At 39.2% G+C, this 27208-nt stretch overlaps 1 protein-coding gene and 1 long non-coding RNA gene across 2 annotated transcripts in view; one reads left to right on the forward strand and one right to left on the reverse strand.

The window, feature by feature from the left end:
* The window catches only part of IFFO2 (intermediate filament family orphan 2), a 48543-nt gene continuing 21335 nt past the window's right edge, over positions 1-27208 (reverse strand). Inside the window, 8 exon segments of the mRNA XM_038376845.2 lie at positions 1-3881; positions 4341-4471; positions 5236-5328; positions 8466-8586; positions 11018-11160; positions 13143-13283; positions 15785-15880; positions 16705-16765. Coding sequence (XP_038232773.2) covers positions 3776-3881; positions 4341-4471; positions 5236-5328; positions 8466-8586; positions 11018-11160; positions 13143-13283; positions 15785-15880; positions 16705-16765 — 892 coding nt within the window. The 3' untranslated portion in view covers positions 1-3775.
* Positions 5977-9747, forward strand: LOC122457048. The gene is made up of 2 exons (XR_006276322.1): positions 5977-6478; positions 6727-9747. It is a non-coding gene; the product is annotated as an uncharacterized LOC122457048 (long non-coding RNA).

The following is a 27208-nucleotide window of genomic DNA, read 5'->3' on the forward strand; positions in this document are numbered from 1 at the left end:
TAGAATAAACTGTGTTTATTTATAAATAGATTACTCATTTCTCTTAGTTGCATTTAATGTTTTTCCAATCTATACTTTAAAAAATGCTTTCATTCCTTGTTTCTTGCCGGACCTAACGTAGTATTTATTAAATCCTTGAAAAACGTTTGTACCACATGATTCTTTGGACTTTTTGAAGAACATGCATCCACAAAAGCACTGAGATTTATTCACCGAAAACACTGTTTTTGTACAAATCCATTTTAGGAATTTGATCTACTTTATTACACTGCTAACAAGCAAAAAGAAGTTTGCTTTCTTGAAATCCTCTTAAAAAAATGAGGAAAAAAACAATGAGGAGGATTTACTGATAAGTCTAAAAAAGTGTCAATATGACACTGCGTTAAAAATAGAAAATAAAAAAAGTATTTACAGCTTTACAAAGGAAAAAAGAGGTCATCAAAATGATTTCCAGCATTTTCACAATTTTTCTTCTGGCAAGCTTTTGATCTGGTCACTACAGATGTGTTAAATACAGACAAAATGGGACCACTGTCAGCTAAATCAGCAGCATCATTTGAAACAAAACTAAACAAAAAACCTCATGGGAAAACGACCATGGGATCGACTCAATAACTACCAAGGGGCTGACCCCACTAGCTATCAGGTCCACTGCCTTGACTAAAATATAACCCCAAACCCAAGTATGAAGACAAATTTTAAAAATGGATTACATATGGTTATAGAAAAAACAGACAACAACAACAACCATGGTCATTGCTATTACCATCAGACACATTTCATCATCATACACATTATTTCTTATTCTTTACTATACAGATACCCTCACCTCCTACACTTGCAAACAATGCAACCTCATTACAGATGCTCCTCATAATTATGGCTATGAGATGAACTGTAGGTTACAGATTACTTGTAACAACTAAATTTTGCTTCCTCAAGCACTTCACTCTATTAACGCAGGATACTCTCTTCTCTGTCCCTGCCTTGACGTGCCAACCATTAAAAGGTAAAACATTGCACCAGTCTCCTTGCAGAACACTGCATTTTACAAAGAAAGCAGCAGCAGCTAAGTAGGACGGCTGTTTTAACTGTTCAACTTCTCCCCTACAAAAGAGGTTTTCATAATCTGAGGGCAGCTGACTGGAAGTCTCCAGGAAGGCTGTCTCATTACAGGAACCAACTCCTGTTATAAACAATGTTTCCTCCAAAGTCACTAGAGAACGAACTACAAACATTCAGCTTTGGCAGGTGGTCTCAACCTTTGGAGAAACCTAATATATTTAGCAGCTGAGGTTCAAAGAGGCTTGGTAACCTTAAAAATACTTTAACTGAAAACATGGAGTCCCACTCCCTTATCAAAAGGGCACGACTGACATGTATTTTGCACCCCACCCCACAAATCCCACTCCTAGTGAACATAATTTACTGCTTTGGCTAGATAAGAGTTGCTAGGAATGAGCACTTTGGAATACAGGTTTCTTTTAAAAAAAGACCTAAGCACAATATTACACACGTAATGAAACATTTTAAAAAGGCCACTGAGGTACAGTCTGATTGATAAAAGAGTTCCTAACAAGAGATTATGCACAAGTGGCTTGAATGTTTCAAACAGCAAGAAAAGTAAAATTAATAGTGTGTCCTTGCGTTACAGTTCTTTTCATGGACGGGAGTAATTTAAACTCACATTGTGGATCCAGAAGGGTCTCATCACAGTAGTTCTTCCCACCTGGAAAGATATGGTGGGGGCCATACGTTTCAGATGGCACACACAATTCAGTCTGGGTCTAAGAAGTCAGCCACAGGACACTCAATGGGAAGAGCAATGAAAGAGTTGATAAAATGGTACTGTACACAAAGCTACTGTACAAGCAAGGATCTGTCAGGGTTATACTGCCCCCCAAAGTGAAGCAAGTTGTGCAAAATTTCAAGAGGCATTCTCTGCCTAATACAGACACTACTTTAGTGAGGCTTGTGCTCTGTTATGGAGAAAGCAGCACTCTTCTGTGTACTAGATTTTGTTTTCTCACAATGCCATCCCCTGATTTTATTTCAAGATGGGTACAAAACAGCCATCTCAGCCCCACTTAACACTGAGAGGATGCTAAAACCTGACATTTCTCTGTCCAATCTACATGAAATAGTATGGAAAGAAAACCACTCTCACTCCCAGGATTTTCCAACCTCTCTGGGAGGAGTTTCATGAAAGGGGGAAAAAATAATAATTTGAAATTTAGTCTCTAAGTCTTAAAATGGTCACTAGCTACATAGTTACTTCTAAGAGATATTAATTAGGTCTTCAACAGTGGCCTGCAAAACAATCTGGTACGGTCTTCCGCTTGTGTACAGTCAGGAGATTTCCATTCCCCTTTTCTCTTGGCTAAGTTGTGATAACTCCTAATTATAACCAAGAACAGCCCATCTCATGCCACCAGCTCCCTGAATAGAAAGTAAATAAATTAGACTTTTGATGCTGCTTTCTCTGGTTTAAAATACAGATGAACAGACACGTAAGGCCTAGGTCTACTTGCTTTCTCACAGAGAAAGCACATGGCTGTTATTCCCTAATTCCAGAGCAGCAGTAGTTTAGGATTCGTTTTACTGTGCCCTAAAAAGCATTACAGTATTTTCCGATTTTCAGCTTTTCCAAAGAACAGTGGTCTGTAATGATGTCACATCTCAAGCCTACATCTATAGCATGGTGTGTCAGTTTACCCTGATGCTTCAACCACACTGCTCATGAAATTGCATTTTATGCTGCTTATATCCCAGACGGTAAAGTAAGACCTGCAACTATTATGATTAAAAAAAAGTATTGGAAAAAAAATTCAGGAACTGAAGGGCTGATCCCCCTCCTAATCCCATCCCAGGAAACAAAGGCATTATAACAGACATTCCTCCACAAAGGAAGCTCTACAGATAACTAACATGTGCAACTGTATTTTTTAGCTTTCCTTTCACCAAGAGATAACTCGAGCCCAGCAGGGACCAAACATTCCATATAAATAAGGCAAGCTTTTTTTTTTTTTTTTTTTTTTTTTGCATAGTAGTTTAACGGTGATATTCCCACCCCAGTGTACCCTGTCCATCTGCTTTGCCACCGAGCTGAGAACTGCTTCTTGGGATTCTAGACTCAGGCAAAAAGCTTGTGCAGATTCCAAAGGCCCCTCCACCCAGATAGATGGCATAAAGAGATTCCTTTAGATACCTTATAATTGCATGAGCCTAAAGTCTGCCTCTAACCCACTGCTATTTTTAAATGGGGTTAACGGCTACATTTTGAGGTGTTTACTTTTTTTTTTTTTTTGGTCAGACAGCTGTGGTCATCATACCGTAATTGTGTTGTGTTCCATGCTCATTTTGCCACAGTGTTCCTTTCGCCAATCAGTGCAGCACTTCGGTAAGTCATAAGTCTACTGAAACACCCAAAACTTTTCCAGCACCATTCTCTGCTGCGTCCAGATTCTTTTTCCCCCCTTTTATTTTTCTTATAAAAAACACCTGCTATTAATATTTTATTAGAGCTCAAAGTGGCTCAGCTTGGGGCAAAGGCACAATTAAAATACCATATTTTCTTACAGAATTCTGCATTTGTAATTTGTAGAACAGTAGAAATGTACAGCACCAATCCTTGGGTGGGGTGGGGATGCATATCGGAATGAGTCTTCAGGAACCCTGTCAGGGCTTATTAGTCTGTTCGGTCAGCATTCTATTTTTTCACTTTTTTTTTTTCTTTTCTGTATTTTCCCTTTTACTGGAATACTCTGATTATGTATCAGCTGACCATAGGCTCCACATCCGTCTCTCTGTCAAACTCATCTTGAATCTCGTCTGTGTTTCCTGAGTCACTGCTGGCTACAGAGCTGGGAGACGGAGAATTTCTGCAGAGAAAGTAGAGAAAGATTTAGACAAAGTTCAGCAAGTGATGCTGTTAAACACTGCTCTTTCTGTTCACTTTAAGAAAAAAGGGTCCCTTTCCATCCTCAGATAAGGTGAAAAAGTGTCCTATGTCACTGTATCTGGACTTACATTTTCTAATGAGTATTAATAGTGATATTTAGCACTTCTCATCCATAGAATCTCAGTGTTGTACAAACGCGAGTATCACTAGCCCCGTTTTACTGATGGGAATGTGGAAGCTGAGTGCGCAAATGACACACAAGACTTCAAACACAACAGTGAGCATCAAGCCTCTTTGGAAGGTAAAACTTCCCTTCTAAACTGAAGAAAGCACCAACAGGAAGTATTTTACTTAACTGCTTTTTAATGGACTGTTAGGCAATGTGTCTGCAGGAGGAGTTCTTAGAGAGCAGCAGAGAACCAAGGAACATCCTATTTACCTGTCAGCTGAGCCTTTGATAAGTCTACGACAGGTTTCCATCTGTACGTCCAGGCCCCTCTTCATGCTGCACATTTCCATGTATTCGTGGAGGTGGCGATTCATGTCACTCTTGGCTGTGGCTAGCTCCAGCTATCCAAAACAAGAGACAGTGGTCAGCATATAACAAGGAGACTCGTTAAATCCCCGTCCTGTCCAGTTTTACGGGTTGTTGGCATATTGAATGTCATGCAAGCACTCCAGTAACCTATTCCATACACATTCATGAGGTCCACAGGGCAGCCTTACTTTCCATCTTATCTGAGGTTACCATATTTATCAGCTACTTCCCAGTACTGCAATCCTGTTTAGTTTTGCTGCTTTCAACAGCTCTCGGCTACTAATTGTTTGCATCCTGTTTGTCAATGTACAGTGATTCCTTAAACTTGAAAACTGCCTGTGAGATGCTATTTATATTTTATGGCTCACAGATGGAGCATAAAGATCTTGAGAAACTATACTTGTGCAGCCTGGCATTCTCTGAAATCATTCCTTAGCAACTAGAGGGGTTTCCCAAAGAGAAAGAGAGGATGTTGTAGAAAACTGACAAAATCTCAAAGTATTTTTATTTATACTCATCTGAGCTATCCTTTACCCAGTTACAACATTACGCTCACTCAACATAGTAGTCTCAAGTAAGTTATTGCACTATTGAGGAGGGATGTGCTATACTGGATGTGAGGCTGAGGGTCAAGTTCTGCAGTTACATATATACACTCCATCATCTTCAATGGTCTGAAATGGAGCACACAATTTGGCCCAGGGAGTATACCCACAGTACTGAAGTTCATAACAGATTTTTAAGATGGTGAATAAATCCTTATGCAGAGTATTTTTCTTTCACAGGGCACTCTCACCTCGATCTGTCCTATTGTTTCCTGATATTCTTTGTCTCTTGTTTTGAAGAAAGATTCTGTTTCATGGATCAAGTTTCCCAGATTCTCCTCCTGCTACAGAACAACATTACAGGCCAGTTAGTTGGGACAGATTAAAACAGTTTATGGAATAGCTCATTTAGGTCCCAATCATGTAGCCCTTTAATTACAGAACTAGCTCTACCCCACCCTTTATCCACTATGACTGCTTGTGGATAATGCCTTCAGGATTTGTCCCATACAGTCACATTTTTCAAGGTGTTTAGGCACTAGTAGGATTTTTCAAACACCCTTCGGCGTCCAAAACTCATTGATTTCAATGGGTGTGGGTGCTTAGATACTTTTGAAAATCCTACTAGGTGCCTAAAGAACTAAAAATCTGCCCTTTAGTGACTCTGTGACTTCTAAAGACCTCCATGACTTCAGCCCTGGTGGCTGGGAGCTGCAGGGTCCCACCGCCTCCCACAGCAGCATGGAGCTGTGAGGTACCCCTGCTGCCTCAGGCAGTGGGCCTTCAAGTTCTACAGCTCCCCGCCAGCCACAGGGGAATCCCCTGCAGCTCTGGAGCTCTGAGCCCTCACGGGTGGTGGGGGCCCCAGAGCTCCCAGCCACCCTGTAGCTGACCAGGCCCTTCCCATTTTATCATGATATTTTTAGTAAAAGTCAGGGACAGGTCACAGGCTTCTGTGACTTTTCCTTTTTGCCCGTAGCCATGACAAAATCTTAGCATTAATTATGGTTTGAAATAATTTTTCAGAAGTGTTAGTTTATTTGTAAACAAGGAATACTGCTTTGGAAATCTGGTTTATAGATTAACTTAATCACCCTTATTTACTAAGTCTGTGATTTTGGCACTGCTCCAGCAGGAGAGACAGCCACTGCTCCAAGGAGTTTGCACTGAATAAACACTAGTAGTGTAGCCAGTGCCAGACAAACCAACCATGATATACTGGAGGTATTTTGGAAGATTACGACTACCAAACATTGAGCAATGAACAGATCCCTATAGGACACTCTAGAAACAACCCACTAGATAACAATTACCTATTTATAATTACTTTGAGAGCTATCAGTTAACCAGTTTTTAATCCATTTAATATGAGTAACACTGATTTTAACATTGATTTAACATTGATTTAAAAAAAAAAAAGGTGCATTATACAGAAATCAATGTCAAAAGGGACAAAATCAAAGGTCCTACAGAAGGCTAAGTATACCATCACAGGTTTCAGAGTAGCAGCCGTGTTAGTCTATATTCGCAAAAAGAAAAGGAGTACTTGTGGCACCTTAGAGACTAACAAATTTATTAGAGCATAAGCTTTCGTGAGCTACAGCTCACTTCATCCGATGCATTCTGTGTTTTCCACCAAATGCATCCGATGAAGTGAGCTGTAGCTCACGAAAGCTTATGCTCAAATAAATGTGTTAGTCTCTAAGGTGCCACAAGTACTCCTTTTCTTTATACCATCACAGTTAAATTTTGTTTGATGAAACTTATTTTCCATAAGACTATGATGATTGGCATTAATTATGCTACCATCCTTTAATTCTTTAAATATTGCATCCATATCAGCCTTTCCATGAGTTTGCCTGGGTTCGATGTCAGGCTAGTGGGCCTATGATTTACCAGAGTTATCCCATTTTCTTCTTTTCCCATGCAAAAGGGTTTTAAGGAAGGAGGCCACAAATGAAGGTGGCTGGGGTGTTGAATAAGAACTCTACTGGGGGAGACTCGGGCATGTAAACCACTATGATGCTAAAGCCCAGACACACTCAAACAGTCTGTCTTAATTCAGAATCTCCATGTACAAGGCAAATTTACCCTTTCCTTGTGTAATATTCATTCAGAAGGATTTAAGCCTCTTAAAACCTTTAGAGCTACACCACAGAAGGTCTGAGTTCTGTAATATGCCACTGATAACTGAGCTTATACATGCACACATGGCTATATGCAAATAATCTGTCACTAATTCCAGCACACAGTTACATTACTTTATCATTCCGGCACTCTCCCGGCTCACCAGAAGACATATAGCTAAATATGCAGTATTTTGTAGTCTTAGCTCTTAAGTAATCTCTGCAGTTTCAGCATGTGCCATATGATACACAAATGGAAAAATGTAAATTAACACACTCCTGGCAGTCAACACAAGACAATATTCAGGCGACAGCTGCCTCAGCATCTTTACATTCTAGTGGTGATGGAGTGAGAAAGGCAGAATTCCTATTCACGCAGAGCTGTCATGCTACTCAGTAATGGAGTAACAGTGTATACACCTCTAGGGTGCCCCTGTTTAAATCTTATCTCCCAAAGCCTGTCTCAAACACTCAAAATTTTCTAAAAGAGGAAGCTTGTAGCAATCAGATTTATTTCAAACAGACTTAGAAATCTTATTAACAGCAAACTCCATGAGATTATTGCCAGATGGCTTTATCAAGAGGGGAGACAGAAGCACAGGATCCATTGTTTCAGAAGATCCCAGAGACCTTATCCAGCCCGGTAATTCAAGTCTTTTGGCGTTGTCCGCACCACATATAACAAAAGACATTTTATAAAAATACCTGGATGGCCAAGGTCTTCAAGCTCATCACATCTGGGAAATGTGGATACTATTCTACACAGATTATCTAAATAGATATCATTTCCACAGTGCCACAGCTGTACATAGCACTTTACACAGGAAGTAAGATAAGGGCTCCTAAGTGGTGGAGCTTACAGCCAAAGGTAGTTAAATGACTTCAAGGGATGATGAGCAAGTGTGAACAATGTTCTCTCTAATTTTTGACAGGCCATGTGTGCAAAAAATTTCTTCTGTGCAAATTTTTGTGACTGCGGTGTTCGCTGTGTGCGCGTACACAGCTTAGAGGGAACAGTGAGTGAGAGTATGGGAAGGATAAGATTTAAAGCAATAGATCATGGGATGCATTCGTTTAAAAAAATATCTTGTTAGTTTCTTTTGCCTTGTATTTTATTTTTAACGTTATATTTAAGTTTTGAGGAAGCAAACAGACAAGATTGATGGAGGGTAGATCAGTATCAGAAAGCAAGCCAAAACCGCTAAGAGGATCTGAAAAAGCAAGTTTTCATGGCCAACTGAATCACCAGCCAAAGATACAAAGGCTGAGAGTGGCTATACATGATAAACTACAGTGTGCCATCTCCTGAAGGAAATAAATGGGAAACAAGTGAAAAACAGAACAACTCAGCTCACTTCTCCTTGCAGGTCAATTGAAGGATTGCAGTTTGTGAAGTCTTCCCAGAGAAGTAGGGTGTCTTCATTCTCCTCCCATGTTAAACTGTCACAATCATCATCAAAATCAAATGTCTCACGCCTGTTAAAAGAGCAATTAAAAAAAAAGGGTAGAAATTATTTCAAAACCACGTCTTTCCACAGCCTTGGAAATACTTTCAAAAGAACAGCCTTAAAACACTACATTAAAACTATAGGAGAAAAATAAGAGAAATAGAAATGCAACAGCTGAAAAATTTAAAGGCTATTAAAACAGGCTCTGCTGCTCTGTCTGGAAGGCTCTGACAATTGGGTTTCTCCCCACCCTGCAACAGAGTACTGGAATCTTGTCAACATTCAATCTACTTTAAACAGACAATTCCAGTTTTGGTCTCTAGATGGTGCTTTAATTTTGCTATTTCAGCACTGAACAGTTGCTAAACCACAAGAATGTTTTAAACTATTCTGTTACGTAGGAGGACTGAAAATGCAGTTTGTAGAACTAGTTTGCAGACAAGTTTGACTGAAAATGTAGTTTTAAACATTCCCAAAAGCAAAGGCCAATAGAACGGTCCCCATGGATTGTTTTTTTTAAAGAGTCAAATGGAAAGTTTTTACACAAACATTCCGCCTGAAGCACTTGCAAATCGAATGTTGCAGTTCCAAGAAAGAGACCAACTGTGAACAAATTAAATTGACTCCACTGATTTTCATTCTCCAAACAGAAGCACAAAACCGCATAATGAGTAAAAAATCCTGTTTCCTTTCTCATTTAAATTCCATTTTGAGTAATAGTTTCATTAACATAGGTTAAAAATAGCCTGCAATAATTTTTAATTTGACAGAGTCCCTTTAATTCTTTAATTTGGTCAGTTGCTAAGTAAATTAAAGTTACAAGAAAGAAGAGACTTGAGACACTTGAACAGCAGCAGAATGGAAATTCTACTCTTGCTACTTTATTTCTTTTCCTTGTTAAAGCAGAGCGGGGGGGGGGGGAGGCTTCTTGTTTTATATTCTCTCAATTGTTTCAGGCTTAGACATATTTTTGTTTCCCGAGTTCATTTCCTTTTAAGATGATCACATCAAGCCGGAAGTTGAGTCCAACTCTGTATCTTATGAAGAAGTTAAAGAACTTGGCAAGAGGACAGGCAGGGAACGTACGTCTACTAATGACCAGCCTTGCTTATTTTTAGAACTTCTAGTTTAATGCACCCGCCCTTCATAGTCTGTTCAATCATAGAGTTCTTTTCACTCTAAGAGCTCACTGTTTGAAAAGACAAAGACCACACAATTTAAACTGCTGTCTGCTTTAGCTGTATTCATTGTTCAAAGATGGTTATTTGTTTTATTTGAATACTCAGGACCTTTCACTAATAGTGCTTTAATGATGTGCCTCATTAATTACAGCTCAAAAACGAATTATTTTCATCTCTTGTTTTGGTATGAGTCCATACCCACAAATCGATTACCACAAAACCCAAGGGGATGTAAGTTTGAAATACCTTTGTTTATCACAGGTCTCTTAAATGAACCTATGACCATTCAGTGTTATTTAGATCAACCACATTTGAAGTTAATGACAGGATTTCTGTGTGCTGCTGCTGATGCAGGAGTTTTTTCTTATTAAATCAAGTTTATAAAAAAAACCATTGTAGAAGCCTGTTGCATTTTAATAATGAAGCCATAAATTACTGCAAAGCTTGCGTCACTAATTAATTGAAAGGAAAAAAGGAAAGCAAAAAACACACCAGCAGCATGTAGGGCTGCGTGGGAAGAGATAAGAAAGACACAATGAAGAGGGGTTAGTGTCCTACCCAAGAATAAAAGGAGTACTTGTGGCACCTTAGAGACTAAAAAATTTATTTGAGCATAAGCTTTCGTGAGCTACAGCTCACTTCATCAGATGCATTCAGGTATTCTGGTGTTGGAGTTCCTAGACAGAATCGCCATGACGGTTGGCTAAAGTTAATTCCAAACCCTCCTGCAGAAATTCTGTATTCATATTATGAACTGAGCTTTTAGCAAAGAAATTAAGGAAAAACAATTATATCTATTCAAATCTCACATTCTCAAACTCCACTCGGACAAAGACAGATGCAGGAAAAAAAAAAAATCTCAACTCTGGAAACCTTTATGCCAGACCATATAAATATGGGCAGAGTTTCATTCTTGAGCATGATCCACATTAGCTACAAGCAGGGTGATTATTAAATAAAAGTTTAGAAGTCTAATTTCACTATTTATTGCTACTTGCTGCCTGCATTCTACTCGGTGTGGATAGTGAAAATAAACTGTTCAGTTACACTTCTGTTTATATCTAAATTTCACTCAGTCTTATGGGATACCAAAATTCTGCAGTCCGAGTTCAATTAATGCTGAATATTTGGTGAAAAAAATATTTTTACTGGACATTTAGAAAGTTTGTGGAAACACACTGGGGCCTTGGATTGTGACAACACCAAAAATCTGAATTTGGAGTCTCAGTTGACCTGAAAGTCCCATAATAAAGACATCATACTCTACAGAATACTCACAACTGATTAAACATTCGCTTCATTTCATCTGTGATGTTCAGAGAACAGCTGACTTCATCATCTGATAATCTGCTGTTGTCTCCATCCTGCTCAGAGAGGTCATCGTCAGATGTTAGCTTGCGTTCTTTCTTTTTGGAAGCAACCTTAATTGGAGAGAAGGGCAGTGACTGGAAGGTTCAACTGAGGTGCTGCACTGAAGGGTGCAGAGAGAGAAGAAAGGAGAGGTGTTAGGTTAGGTGGAAGATAATGGTTCATCAGTACCCAGGGATTCAGGTGCATGAGTGACTGCACGCATTAAGAACAGGAATCATATCTATTAGGAAGAGGTAAACGTAGAGCAAAAGGAAGCAGTTCAAAATGGCACAGAGCAAAGCAAGCTGCAGACTGCCAGAGCTCTACATACAGGATGTACTCACTGGCAACATTATATGGGCTAAAAAAAAGCATGCGAAGGCTAGAACGATACAGGGGCCAAGCGGAAGCTGGCAAGAATGCCCAGGCAGCAGGCTTGAGAGAAATGACAGTACTCTCCCTCTCTTGCCACTACCATCACAAGACTGGTGCTTTCAGAGCTGAACACTCACAGAAAGTACACAACACTCTTTTAAAGGTAATCTTGATTCCTTTGCTATTCCCACCCCACAGTCGCAGGCAGAGATTGTTAGTCATCTGTTTGACAGTACAAGAGATGTGGGAACTCAACTGTGAAAATATTTGGACAAACCCAAATAAATGCAGTTGATAGATGTGCAAAGAGAACCAAAAACTAACCCTGCAAAGTGAAGGATCATTCTTTTGTCCAGTGGGATTTCGGCACAAATATTCATGAGTATTTACAGATGGTGTGATGCAGTCGCTAACACATTTAAAGCACACAATAAATGCCAAATTCTTTAATTTTCACTAATTTACTAACTGAACCATTCAGGACTGGTGTTGCCCTTTGCGCTGATGATTTTAACCATTGCGTACTTGATCAAAACTGTGTACTCAATTTAGAACAGTAGCACAGTTTAACCACTTATCACAGTTAAAAGTCAAGATCTCTCTTTAGAAAAATGGAATACTGTTGAACACAGGGGAGCTGCAATTCTCTCCCCCTATCAAGTAGGTAATTTGAATCAATTTCTGTCCAGATTACCAAAAAAAAACAAAAAACAAAAAAAAACACTAATGAAAACTCATGTTTACCTTAGCTAAGCATTTTATAAGACATTAAAAAGTTGATTTGGAATGGAGGAGAGTTTACTGTTCATCACATTTAAGACATATCCATGTGAAAGGCTCAAGAGAAGGGCAAGGACTTTTTTTTAAAGAAACCTGTGTGTACAGTGCAGCCCTTAGTGGCTACTGTACTAAAAATTAAAAAAAGTCAGATCTATTTATTTGAAGATGGAAAGTTGAGGTAAGTTGGAAGGGCCAATGATCAATTTAAAATGCAGTTATGATCAAAAAAGTGACTGTGCTAAAGGTACTCGATCACTCAATAGCTCTATTGTGTGTGTATTTTGAGCTATAATGGCTTCCTTTTGGAGCAAATTAAGTTACTAGTTTTCCCGTTAGTACTGCACAGCCAATATAGCTATGGGAAAGTAAACTGTATTCTATTTACCCTCACATATCAAAGTAATTGTAGTTAACTAACCATCAGTGTCAGAATTTATTTATTTCTCTTCATGGTGTATGAGCCAAAAAATAAGGGCTCATCTTGGAGATCACAGGATGCAAGTCCATTGCATGAAGTTTAATCCTCTTACTTGTGAAGAGAGCAAATCTGATGGAACCATTTAGGTGAACATAGAATCCCAGGATGCTTTTTTGTACAGTAACTTGTAAACTACCACCAAACGTTAATAGTATTGTTCAAAGGACATTCTGAGTTCTCTTTGGAAGGTTTTCTATAAACTCTCAAATCTTAATACTACAGCAGATTACATGGATCATTGTTACAGTTGGAGACAGATTCAGGATGAAAAGAAGCCTACTGGGGAGAAATTCCAAAAGAAGTTGAGAATGTTGGATGAAGTTTGAGCGTGAACTAAACTCCCCAACATTCCCTCTCTTTTCCCTCCCTCATACTGCCATCATCTTGTCCTGCCCTAGAGAAAATTCAGGGCCTAATCACCTGGAATATCTTGGAAACATCTTCAGAGTTGCGCTGCTGTGCTACATCGCACAACTTGGCTGTAATATCGATTCGACGGCAGATGTCCATGTCCACCTTCATGGCCTTTTCTTGGATCTTTGTGTCCAGGTCTGTCATGGGCTGCAGGAAGGACAGTAGTGGATTATCTTCTATTGTTACACAGTTCAGGAGTGAAGGGATACGCACTGTATCTCTATAAACCCGGAGCACACCATTCTTACACCACATTGCGCCTGTTCTCCAGGGAAAGGTGGAACAAGGATAGTATAGATGAGACAACTACTGGAATTAACACTTTAAAATCTGATTCCAACAAATGCAAGTGTTTGAGAATGAAAACTAGCTACTGAGATTCTTTGCTATGGGAACGAGTGACTCCTAGACCCAGCAAAAGTCAACTCTTATGGACTCAGTGAAACTATAAAATGGGGGGGAAAAAGACGTAAACCTGTTAAGCAAGCAAAGAACAAGATGAGGGATTTGATACTTCATCACTTTTGCCCACTTCGGATAGGAAGTTAGCACTTCACTGTAAAGAAAAGTTAGTCAGATTCTGCTCTGAAAAAATTGTGCACCAACTTCATATACATCTCACACACGCACATAAAAAAGTTAAAACAGGGCTAGGTCTATAGAAGTCCATGTGAGTTTGGTACAGAGCAAAAGTAATACCCACATTAATCTGTCTTCTGTCCCAGCAGAGTACTGTATGCCACTGCATCATATTGTGCTGCACATTAGACAGAAGTTATATATATTATTTGTAAGTAGCTGCTCCTCCTTCCCCATTGGCAATGTCGCCGCATCATTGTGAGGAGATTTTCTCCATTTACAACTGTAGAGTTTCTGGGCTAAAAAAAACAAACAAACTTTGCTTTGCTGGGAAGGACTGACCTGAATGCAAGTCATAGCCTGCTTTCACATAGTATTTGGGAAAACACTAGTCAGACGTGTATTACTCTGTAAGCACTACTTTCCAAGTGGAAATGCTTTTGCTAACTAAATCAGAAAGGTTTGTTTTGTTTATAATTTCCTCCATCCAGGGTAATCTTTCTCCACATGAAACTTAAGTAGACTAGAGAAGATTTTTTTTTAATCAAAATGTTTGTATTCAGAAAAAAAAAAGGTTTACACAAACATGAAAACATTTGATAAAAGTTTTGATAAAGAGTATTTCTATCTATTCAGTTTGTCAACAGGACAAAAAACAACCTGCAAGTCATTTAGTTAGGCTTTTTTTGTCCTGAATATTATTGGGTAACTATGCAAAAACAGTTATGGCTTTCCACACAGCTTTTCTTCTCTACCACTTTGTTTAACTCTACCTTGCAGAGCTCAGAAAGGCTGGAAGCACTTGTACTTCAAATACAACAGGATGTTGTAGTCACTACCTCCCTCAGCATGCACAGTAGAAAATTACAGTGGAAGGATGCAGCTCTAACAAATAGCTCACATTCCGAGTAACTTTCCCAGACTGGAAGAAGAGCTCTGGTGTAAGCTTGTCTCTTTCACCAACAGAAGTTGGGCCAATAAAAGATATTACCTCACCTACTTTGTCTCTCTAAATTGCTCTCCTTTAGACTGTATTTCACCCAGCAAGTATTTCTCTTTTTGATGAACCACCCAAAGAGAGGGTCAGTGAACTGCTGAATTTTTTAGGAGTAGGCCTAGCAGCCCTGAGAGAATGGATGCGATTTCAGGGAGCAGGTTCTGCAAATCTGCATCAGACCAAGGTGAGGGGGAAATAAAATTCTTATAAAATTGCAGACTAGATATGCATCATGAATTATTTTAGCTACACTGCTGGCATCAGCACCTCTTCAGTAAAAGAGAAGTCAGGTGAACCGTAAAATCCTGCTCTTTCATCTTACTTACACATTTTCCTCTCACTTATATTTGCATACTAGCCCTACACACTGACAGTCAGATAATATGCTATGACTATAGCCAGACTGTAAGATAAAATTCTCAAAACTGTCAGTTATGACATTACCAGATCCCACAGCTTTGGGGAAAATTATAGACTTAAAGAGGACAATGGTAGAACTCCAGAGATATACACAGTTCATAAGTTTTCTAAAAGGAGACAGCAACACTGCAGACAAAGCCATATCCTGGAACCAATGACACAGATAAACTGGGATATTCTTGATAAGAGCCTTTCACAAAGGTAGAATTGGGAGAGCTTCTTTTAGATTTTTTTTCTGACAATAATTGCTTGTATGACTCAAATCAAAATCACCCTTTATTATAAGAGTACCAATGGCTGCATAATGTCTGAACTTTTACTCTAATAGCATGTGGATTCTCCAATGCATCATTTCAAAGGCTGCAAGTCTGAATGAGGTCGTTGCTAGCTGGTGAGAAGGGAATGGGAAGTCAGGGTTATGGGATAAGCAGCAAGTTTAATGCATCTCTACACAGACCAGACAGGAAGCGCGGGGGGGGGGGGAGGAAGTGATCTGTCTGATGCATTAGATCATAAAGGCAGCCATAATACTAACTACAAAGCAGCACTCATTAAGACCATAACCTTTTAATGAATGAAGCCATTTGCATGACAGAGACAGATTTCACAAAAGCAGGTGGGGATGGGCCACTCTATTTCCCAGGATACTTACATCACTCATCAGACCCTTAAAGACAACAAGCTCTGCTTTCAGTTGCTCAATCTTTTCATTTAACTCTTCCTGGACAGCTTCAGCTTCTTGAGCCTCCTATGAGAGAGAAAATAAGGAAATAGCTAAATATCTGAAAGCATTTACTTAACTGCTAAGCTTCACAAAGGTGGAAAATAGCTGGAAGGGAATATCAGCTCTTGAAAGCCTGCCCGTACCACCTGCACCAACCTCAATAGTCCCACTGCTACAAATGCAAGTGGTGGAGGGAGTATGGGCTAGTTTCAGAACCGGCCTACCTTGCTGCTCAGCCAAGAGCATAGTGGGAGTGAAGGAGAGGAGAATATTTAGATGGAGTGTGGTCCAGAGGTTGCATTGTATCAGCATATTTTCCCCTACTTCAATCTGAACACCAGGAACTTCCAATGTTAAGAGAACCCACATTCAGGGATTGGTTTTGTTCTATTAAGAAGGGTTCTCATGATGAGAGGCTAATGGCTTGGAATACTGTAGCTGAACACTCCAAAGAAGCACCCCTTTACCTTCATTAAGTTAAGAGTTGCCTTCTGCAAAAGAACTGATATAGGATTAACATCCCATTTATTGCATACAGAAGAATAAAGATGCATTCCTTGCAGATTGAACTAGGTGAATCAAGGCACTTCTCCTGCTTCAGTCAAAATTCAGCATCAAGCAATCTAAGGTTTTGAATATTAACAGCTCTATCCAGCAGGAGGTAATTCAGCTGCCATAACTACAAGGGCTCAAGACTCTTAGGATCAAAGAGCAATTAATCCAGACGAAATATTAATTTTAAGTGACCACATGAAAGTGGGAAAACCTATACTGTGAAGTATTTTAGCTCAAGAGTTGGAGGAATGGTGGTTGGTACTAGGAAAGCCAAGATCCCACTCAAAACCCACCTCTTGCATGGTTTCTACAATAGACTCCAGACCCATTCGCTTTGCCAGTTCCTCCTCCCATCTGAAAGAAAAAAAGATTTGCAGGCAGAAATCAGAACAACATTTCTGGTTGAGTTTATTCCAGCCGCAAAGATCTTACCTTATCTCTTGTAATAAAAAGATTAGATAGTTATTGTAGGTATCCAGTGGAAAGCTTCCCTCAGTCTCAGCCACATGTGCACAAACTGATAATTTTCAAAGTAGCAATTAGAGTTTAATTAGTTTATCCACTAACACTATTTTTATTCTTCAACTGTAGCATGTGGACATGTATAAAAATGGGACACTGCAACAGCAATAGATTGAAAATCTAGACAAGTCAGCAAATTTGCTACTTCTGGTATTTAGCCCTATAAACTCCAGGGACTAGTGATAAGCTTTCTTTATGATAGTATCTTCAAAAGCCTATATTTATTCCAGTTGTATCAGAGAAGTACAGTTCCAAGCAGAGTATCTATCCTGCATGGGTGTCCATGAATGCATGACATGCATGTGACAGTAACGAGGGGGTGAGGGATAGCTCAGTGGTTTGAGCATTGGCCTGCTAAACCCAGGGTTGCGAGTTCAATCCTTGAGGGGGCCATTTAGGGATTTGGGGAAAAAATTGGGGATTGGTCCTGCTTTGAGCAGGGGGTTGAACTAGATGACCTCCTGAGGTCCCTTCCAATCCTGATATTCTATGATTCTATGTAAGAGGCACATAGTGGGAACCAAGATGGCATTAAAGGAGGGTAAAACTTTCCATCGGTCTCAGACTGCAGGGCACACACACTATTTCTAAAAGCATTGCATCTTAAGGAGGGACAGTCCTGAATGATTTTTTACACATTCCATCTCATCAGTGAACTTTATGCTTATGACTCAAAACTCTAGTTCCCAAGCACAGGAAATGGGGAGCTGGTAAGCAACAGGACATTTGGTCCATCAGGAGAGAAGAGAAGATGAAGACTGTTTAATAACATTGCCTCATGTGGAAAATGCTAAAATCATGGAACCAACTTAGGCAAAAGTAGACTAAGCTACTTAAGCTACCTCTTACCAGCCAATATTTTAAAAATATACATTAATGCCAGTGAATAGGACCAATTTAGGATGAGTGATATTGAGTGTAAATATATATACAAAATAAATATTTCTTCGTGTACATTTATAGATCTGATCTGTCAAACTTCAGGCCGGTTCAATAAAAGCAGCAGTTCATAAGTCTGAAAATCCTGCTGTTTGCTGACATGTCTGACAAAAATAATTAAACATGAGAAGCAAGGGAGGTCAGCATGAAAAAAATAGAGCACAACCACTGAAACAGAAGAAAGGAAAGATGCCAAGAAGTCTGTCATCAGGCCCGGATCCAATCCTTTCCATTAGCAGTTTTTTGAAGAAAATCTTGTGGGGCTGTTTCATTTATTTTTAAAATGTTTATTGGTGCTATCTTAATATTCACTGTCCTTTGAGCTGATGTCCACCATAAACTAAAGGAGGTATGAACTCAGCTAGATAGCATTTTAGCACCTGTCTCCCATTTGAGTGTTTTGGATTTCAATGTTCCCCTCATTTCTTTTCCAAGATTTCCCCTCATCTTCCATCTCTTTTGATTAAGATTCTCATTTAAGCCCCTGTATCATTCTTGATGGCCACCAATAGTTTTCCCATGTTTATCATATAACAGAAGTAGGGGATTGGTGGTAAGTACTCCACCAATTGGCTTACCCTCAGAATTTCCAGGTTTTCTCATTTATCCTTGCCACTCCTCTACATAGTGCTCCTGTTCTATTCAAATCACTCTGAATTATCCTCCCCCTCTCCAGTTTTCTTAAGTCTTAAGGTTTCATGACCTAACTGCATGGTTTTGTGTTTTCTTCCAGGTTGCCAACAATCAAGTCTGGCCTAATAGCGATAGAAACACAGGCCAGGAGAAACAGTTGCTCCATCAGTGACCAATACCCATCAGTCCAGAAACAGAATCCCATCTTCTCCACCAAAACCCATAATGCATATCTGCAGTATTGCATGATTTGCTACACCTTCCTTGCAATATATGCAACCCTGACTAACACTGGACTAACTAGGAGAACCAGGAATTGAAATTAACACTGATTATAATTCCATCAATCAAAGAGAGATGAGAGTAAAAGTAACTTTTTTTAAAATCAGTTTTATTAAATGTTATTACGTTAAGCTCTTTGAACAGTCTTTTTTAATTAAGAATTTATTTTTAAACAGAGTACCTAGTAAACTTTCAAATGCTGTATGATAAATCCTAATCTGATGTGGTATTTATAAACATTAAGGCATTTAAAAAAATTATTAAAGACAGTGCCCCTTTAGAATATATGCCAAAGTAATAGATTTATAATTGACACTTTAGTTTAACATTGTTGAATTATGAATCCATCATTGGATTAGTGTGAAAATATCTGGCAGCCATCTTCCCTTCACACATGGAAAGCTATATGTGGTGAACAAAGTATTGTAGAATTATGCAACATAAATTCTGGGGGAGGATGGCAACAAGGTTTCTTCAGTGGATTTTAACATTCACAGAATTGTCGTTTATCACCTTTCTTGGGCCAAGCTTGTGCAACTATTCTTGAAGAGAAACATTCCTACAGGACACTCATTCACTCAAGTTTAGTAAAAGCCAAAGCTTTATCTCTGGAAAACCTGTCTAAAGCATTCCCAGCTCACTAAAGCCAATTGAGCCCCAAAAAACAGTAGCTTCATCAGGCAACAAGGGATTCTCCCATTTAGAATAAAGCTTCTTTTTATAGTTTTAACTGCTGGTGCCAGAAGCCAAGCTTCTGTTAAAGGTAACAGGGTCCACTGACTCAGACAGCTAAACCTCCAACAGAAAGTTTCCGTTATGTAACCCTTTGGAATGCAGCAGGTCACAAAATCTGCGCAGACCTTTCATTTAACAAATCCCCTGACAGAGCCTGGGAATTTGAAAACCTAGTTAGAGTATGACTGATCACTGCCATTAAGAAATTTGCTTGCACTAATCCAGTAAATACTGTCTACCAAATGACAATTAAAAACACTCCTGTAGTCTCTAATTATAACAAGGTATGCAAGGAAAGTTATTTTTGTTCACACTCAGACAAATAGTTTTACAGCTAAATTAGAAGATGCAAGTCATGGATATGGCCATCTACCCCCAAAAAATATTTATTTTAATCCAAATATGATAGGATTAAGAATATTGAAAGGAGAGAGAGTGTGTATTTTCTGGATCAATTTCATAATCTTCCCAGCACAGTGTTAAGTCTTCCAATAGGAATAATTTCACCATATTTTCATGTTTACAAAAGAAACCTGTTAAGGAGACTGGATTTTATGGGATGTTTGTGTCACATTAAACAATTCTGAATTCACATACTATATCATAAGCCCCAACACACCCTCTCACAGACTGCAATAGGTTTGCATTTCAAATGCAGCTAAATGCCAAAGGATCATTTCAGCAGGGAAGAACAAAGGCAGCTGTGGGTGTGCTGCAGTTCTCAGTCTTAATCCATGACCAGCGGCACCTGAATTTATCATATCCTAATACAGTAGCACCAGCATTGACTAAGCCCTACACTAGTGTACAATATGACAGGCTGACCGCATTTACTCTTCCCCTGCCACTGCAGGGCAGAGATTCTTGGCATGGTAGCACTATATCAACTCTCCAATATCTAACTGAATGCTAAAGTGGTACAGAAAGATATTACCAGTGTCTTTTCTCTGCCAATGATTTACTGCCAAACAGACTAAAATATTTAGGCAGGAAGTTGTATTTGCCACAAATATTTTAGCTTTCATTTCCAATGTCCTATCTGCATTTAGGCTGCTAGTCACATGTACAAATAGCATTGTTATTTTTCAAACCTCATTTAGTCATCTCACCTTCTGGACTGTAACTGACTGCTTAATATTAAATTCACTACATGCAATATGGTCCCCTTCAGCTACATTGAGGATGGGTCATATGGTTTTAGTCATTCATACTGCATTGCTGCCAGCATGCTGTCAGTTGTAAATGCAAGATAGTGTAACTAGATATTAGGAAAACTGCAGTGCGCTGTTGAAACTGTGAATACTAATTATATTTAGATGAAGAGATTTAACCCATTATTTGCATCCATGCCCGAACACAACACTGCTCTGCAGGAAAAATTTTTTTTACTAAATATTACATCCATATATATTTTTACTAGGGCAATTGCTGCTACTGTACATTTGAGAATTGCAATAAGAAAGAAAAAGACAGCACCTTCCCAAGGGTATCCTAACTACTGTGCATTGGCATAGACATATGAAACACGTACTAAGCAGTACTACAGAATTTTAGGCTAGCCAATTTCTGCCCCCTCAGTTACTCTCTTCCAACACAAGAGCTGAACTGCAAGTCAGCCACAGCATGTTTCAGATGCCCTTAAAAATCCTCTGCTTCTAAGCAACCTTATAGGCTCAACATGTAAGTGGTGCTGCTGTGAGAGACCTATGAAGATGCTTCTGTAGCACTTCAACACATATGTTGCTTCCTTCCCTCTCCTCCCAAGGAGAGAGAGAAAGCCAGCCTGCTTAATCAGCATTACCCCTGCAGCATAAATGAGAGCCTGTAGTTTCCTGGCAGGACTACAGTGGGAAACCAGATCAGCTCTTCCCATTGGAGCAGTGGTGTTTGCTGCTCTGAAGAAAGAGAGGTGACAGGAATTACCAGAACAACAACACACAGAAGGGAAGTGACTGTACGGACTACCAGGCTGAAAACAGCGGTCCTCGTATTTGTACTGCAGGATGTTAATTAGACAGCTGCTTCTACTAGTCTCAGATATAGCTATTTCTGGGCTCAAACATCAAACTCCTATGATTTCCAGCTGCAGCCAAAGTAGCTTTCAGAGCTGGAGAGGCAAATGTTGCTAAACTGAATGTACAGATTGAGAAAAGGCTATTGCTAGCCTACTCCAAGGTTAGTAGGATTGTTTTTAAAAATAAAATTCAGAAAGGGCAATTTCAGTACTGACTATACTCTTCCCCTCCGCTCTACTGAGGGCGGACATTTAAATGTTATGATTACCTTCTAAATTCACAGATTTACTGGCTTATATTACAGTTATTAGAACATAAAGGGCCAGTCAAGATAAAACTAAGGATACATTTCCCTTTTTCCAGATGCGACATTACATTCCAAATGTATTCAATCACTGCAGTTTCAGGCCTCAAACTGCCTCTGCAATCATGTGATTAGGAATAAGTATTTTACATAGCTTGGCACAAAGTGAAGAACTGTGTGCCTTTTAAGAGACGGAGTAGCTAGAGCCTGAGACATTGAACTAACAAGATAGGAGGATGCTGAATAGCCTTGCAAGGACTAACACTGCTTTTGTAATACAGCTGAATCACATTTCAAACACCCATGTTTCCTTAGAAAATGGAACAGTACACAGAGATCAACACTTAGATGAGCCGCTATTCAAAAGAAAACAGGTGGAGATTACAAGGAAATCTGATAGTACCCAGGTGTAAATTGCTCTAAGCTTCCACTATTCATAACTTTCATTGGAACTAGACAAACATCCATACTGAATCCTTATCGACAGACAATTCACAACTAAACCAGCTTCCCGCTCCCTGGATCACCAAGGCTAAGCAACATGATCTTGCACCATCTCTTTACCAGTATGAGCATATAAAGTTTAGGTAGGATTCTGAGTGGTGAGGGAAACTGTCGTCATTTAGAGCCAGATTTCCAAAAGAGCTCAGCATGTTGATAAGCCAAAAGTTATGTCTGAACCACATTATCAACTCCTTTACTGACAAAAAAGATAAAGTACTCCTCATTCACCATTAAATGAGGATTCCTATTTTATCAAAAGAATTTCAATGAAAAAATGTAGCAGTGAAACCCTGCTGTAGGATGTTGTGAAGACAAGAAACTCTTCTTATGGTACTATTGAGGTTTTCCCTCTGTCCTTCCATCTCTACGGGGTACCACACAGGAGGCTTGCTTAAGCTTGATTATTGCTATGCTTTCTTGTTGTCATGGTACTTGGGACACACAAAAGAACTCTCTTCGAAGCACAAGTTCACCTGAACACTATCAATATGCTACCAATGGAAATACTAGCTGCAAAAGCCTGTTAACCCTAACTTAAGTGTTCAAATGTCAAACCATTTCACAGGACAAGAAGCATACAAAAACACAGGAAAACAAACAGACTCAAAGATGTCAATATTTCATTTGGGCATGTGAGACACACCTAGTACTGCTCATCCTTTATATATAAAGCATCTAAGATGCATTCTCTGTGATGTGTCCTACCTGTAAGGACATAGATGAGAAAATATGTGCATTCTATGCCAGGCTAAGTTAATTATACCTTAGGTGTTGCCCAAAAGGGCTCATGTTCTGCAATCACAGGTTAGAGAGACTTTTGCTCTCTTGTGGCAACATCACTTGTTCTTTTGTGGTTTGATGGCTTTTGACGCCCATATTTTGTTTAGGTGAACTCTGACGGGCAGGGCGTGCCCCACCCTTCACTAATGTTGGCACAAGATTTGATGTTTAGCATGTTGAAGCCCAACCAATTTAATAGTTTGAGATTGCTCATAGCAATCTCATGCTCGTTTTCTGTTTAGGTCTGTAGTAACATGCCCATTAATCTAGTCTCCCCCCATCTATCCAGTGATATCTAGATATCGCCACCAAGGTTTATAATTGTGATTATGACACATTGATTTCATCTAATTGGCATATTGCCCCAGGAGTAGCACCTATGCTGCCATACAAAGAATCCAGTTTCAAAACTCATGTTTGGTCAGAGAAAGACCATCAGTGATACTACTTCTGACAGAGGATGCCCCTGCTTATGAGGAGAATGTACTTTAGCAAGTGGAAAGATCAAGATCTCTTGGTCAAATTTTCTAACGTATAAGTGTATAAATCCTTTTCACACACACACCCTTAAGAGTTTGCAGCATCCTAGTTCCCTTGTAACACAAATCCTGCCCCATACTGGACCCCATATTTGTAGGCAGGTCAGGGGAAGAACCTGTGTACAAGATGAACACCAGAATCCCAACAATTCATTGCAGTAACTAGGGACATACATTGCAGAAAAGTCTGAATTAGCAAGTCAAACACTATAGAGGACTCAAGGATGTTGTAACAAAAGATGCATTTTGTCAAAACAAAATACGTATTTGTTGATTACAAATTACACTAAGTCTTTTGTTATGTATTTTGTTAAAATAAGATTGTCTACTAATATTACACCTGAGAGCACTGTCTGTTATTAAACCCCTACTCTAAGATCCTCAGGACAGGAAACTGACCCATTCCATGTTCTGTACAGCACGGAGCACACAGTCAGTACTCCGATTACACTGGGATGTGGGTCAAGAGCTGGGATTTGTGAACAAGCTAGGGGAGCATTAATGTATAGGGATTATACATTATCTGCTGTACTGTATAGGGATTCTTCAGATTTATCTCAAAGAGACCAATTTCAGGCCCAAGAGCCCTGGTTTCTTACTGAAATACAAATTAAATGCTATCCGATTAATACATTTTACACTGAGCCAATTTTATTTGAATGTCTGATTCCATGAAGCCTCCCTCTAACATAACAGCACAGCATTCTTGAATGAAGTGATCCATGGCTTGCTACTTCATAGGGTCTGTCCCCTGTGTGGATTCGCTGATGTGTAGTCAGGGAAAATCTCTGAGTGAAGCTTGTCCCACACTCACAGCTGTATGCAAAAGGTCTCTTGTAAGGTATCATAACGAAGGTTAGAAATTACTGAATATGTTCCTCCTCTTTGTATGCATATATCATTGCGGTATCTGAAGCTAGAAATATGAAGTATAACTGAAGTCCTATTGTAATTATGCAAAGTGTGGCCCATTAATGGTGGTTTAGAATCTTGATGGCTCCTATTGACTAGGGCAATTGGTTATAAAATGGTTAATTTACCTGCAAGCCTTCCTGTGTACCTGTAAGCCAATCCAGGAAGAATGGAGACTAGGGGGTCTTACAGTGACACATGACCATGTCACATGATACTGGAATCCATCTTAAAGCTGATACTTTTCCATTTAGAAGGAGGGGTGGGGACCCAGAGAAACAAGATTTCCGCCTTGTGCCAAAGCTATAAAAAGGGGTAGAGCAGGACAAAGGGGGCTGCCAGTCATAAGAAACCCCCTGCTTACCACCTGAGATGTCTGCTGGAACTAATAAGGACTGTACCGGGGAAAGGATTGGGCCCAGACTAGGAAGGAGTCTAGTCTGTGAAAGAAGCTTATTGGAACATCTGAGGGTGAGCTATTACCTGTAATTAAATTTCTTAATATATTAGGCTTAGACTTGCGTGTTTTGCTTCATTGTGCTTAGTGACTTACTTTGTTCTGTTTGTTATTACTTGAAACCGCTTAAATCCTACTTTTTATACTTAATAAAATCACTTTGGTTTATTAATGATAGGTTTCAGAGTAGCAGCCGTGTTAGTGTGGATCCGCAAAACTAACAGGAGTACTTGTGGCACTTTAGAGACTAACAAATTTATTAGAGCATAAGCTTTCGTGGGCTGCAACCCACTTCATCGGATGCATGGAATGGAACATATATTTCTTACATGTTCCATTCCATGCATCCGATGAAGTGGGTTGCAGCCCACGAAAGCTTATGCTCTAATAAATTTGTTAGTCTCTAAAGTGCCACAAGTACTCCTGTTAGTTTTGCGGATCCACACTAACACGGCTGCTACTCTGAAACCTATCATTAATAAACCAAAGTGATTTTATTAAGTATAAAAAGTAGGATTTAAGCCGTTTCAAGTAATAACAAACAGAACAAAGTAAGTCACCAAGCAAAAACAGAACAGCCTGTTTGTTGTATGTGCTACAGGGTCTCAGCAATCTTTTTGACAATGTTTTAAAGAAAAAGCAGTGGAGAGAGAGCTTGCTGAAAAGGAGTTTACATCGTTCAAGTTTAAGACTGATATCTGTAATGAAATAAGACAAGTTATACTCAGCTTTGTGACAAAGTCAGCGGAGAGAACTGAAAAGTCTTAATTTACCAACAAATTCATGATTGTTAGCATCTATGATAGATTCTCACAGCAGGAGACAAAAGCAATAGCAATTTAATTTGAAACAATAGTGCTATCTAGAATGAAGGTCGTGAAATCAATCCCTTATGTTGGCTAAGGACCATACTGTAGTAATGGATAACTTATGAAGCCATCAAGCAGTCTATATTGCTGGCCTCTAGTTTTAGCAGGAGACCAGATTCACAGATCCTAGTCTCCTTTATTTTCTAACTGCAACTTAGTTCAGGGATTCTATGTCAACTTGCATTCAGATCATGACTGTAAATGTCTCCACTACCAACTGACTTAAAGCAAACTCTTGTTCTCAAGGAAAGCTTTTATTTTCTCAAAATTTTGTAACTTATGTATTGGGAATAATTGCTCTTAACTATTCTATAGGAATGAGCACAGAACCCCTGCAAGTAGATTTTACTAGACTCATTTACTGGTGTAGTAGAGAAAGAAGGTAGATGAAGTAATATATTTTATTGAATCAACTTCTGTTGGTAAAAGACCAGCTTTCGAGCTTACACAGAGTTCTTCTTCAGGTCTGGGAAAGCTACTCAGAGTATATTGAATTTCTTTCCTTTCCCTCTCTTCCTACCATTTCACAGGATTCTCTGTAGCTAAATGGAGACAAAGCTAGGTGAGTTCATTTTAAGCATGCCAAGGAATATATGTACGTCTCAAATCAGTGGGAAGCCAAGACACCAACCCTTGTTTTTGAAGTAGGCCAGATGGCAAGAGTTCTCTGTATATAGCATTTAAGAAAATATTATATGCAATGCTGTGACATCTGTTCACGTCAGCGCAGTTACATCTGAGAACTACTAGTGCAGTGGAATATGAAGGAGGAGGTCCTCTAGTTTAAAGAGGTCTACTGCAATTTTTTCTAAAGTAATTCCTCTCCACACCTAAACAATTGTGCTGTTCATATGAAAATTATTTGTTTCATGTCCGTAAAATAAGAGTTTTGATTAATAAAGTGTAAATCCTGGATAAGGCACTGTCCAACTGTGGGTACTGAAACTATATCACTGATAACTATGAATGTTTAAGAACAGTAGTCAAATTACTAGCTACATGTGATTTCCTCCACCCCATCTCCTCTTATGTCTGCTAATGCAATGCAAGACATTGCAGATCTATGCATGCAAAACCTTCTTCTGCAAAGCCTGCACATTAAGGGAGGGCTGGAATTATTAGTAGTACTAATAGTACTGAAGTCTCTCACGTTTGAGTGAATAGTGACCTGTTGGCTGGATTCTTTCGGACATAAAAGATCCTTCCTGACAGTCACAAAAAGGATTGACAATATAAATAAACCTGATGAGGTTACTTATGTGCTTAGGAAACATACTAGTTTCAATACCAGAGCAGGTAATTGATC

The sequence above is a fragment of the Dermochelys coriacea genome, chromosome 18, assembly GCF_009764565.3.
Source record: "Dermochelys coriacea isolate rDerCor1 chromosome 18, rDerCor1.pri.v4, whole genome shotgun sequence".
NCBI classification, from domain to species: domain Eukaryota; kingdom Metazoa; phylum Chordata; order Testudines; family Dermochelyidae; genus Dermochelys; species Dermochelys coriacea.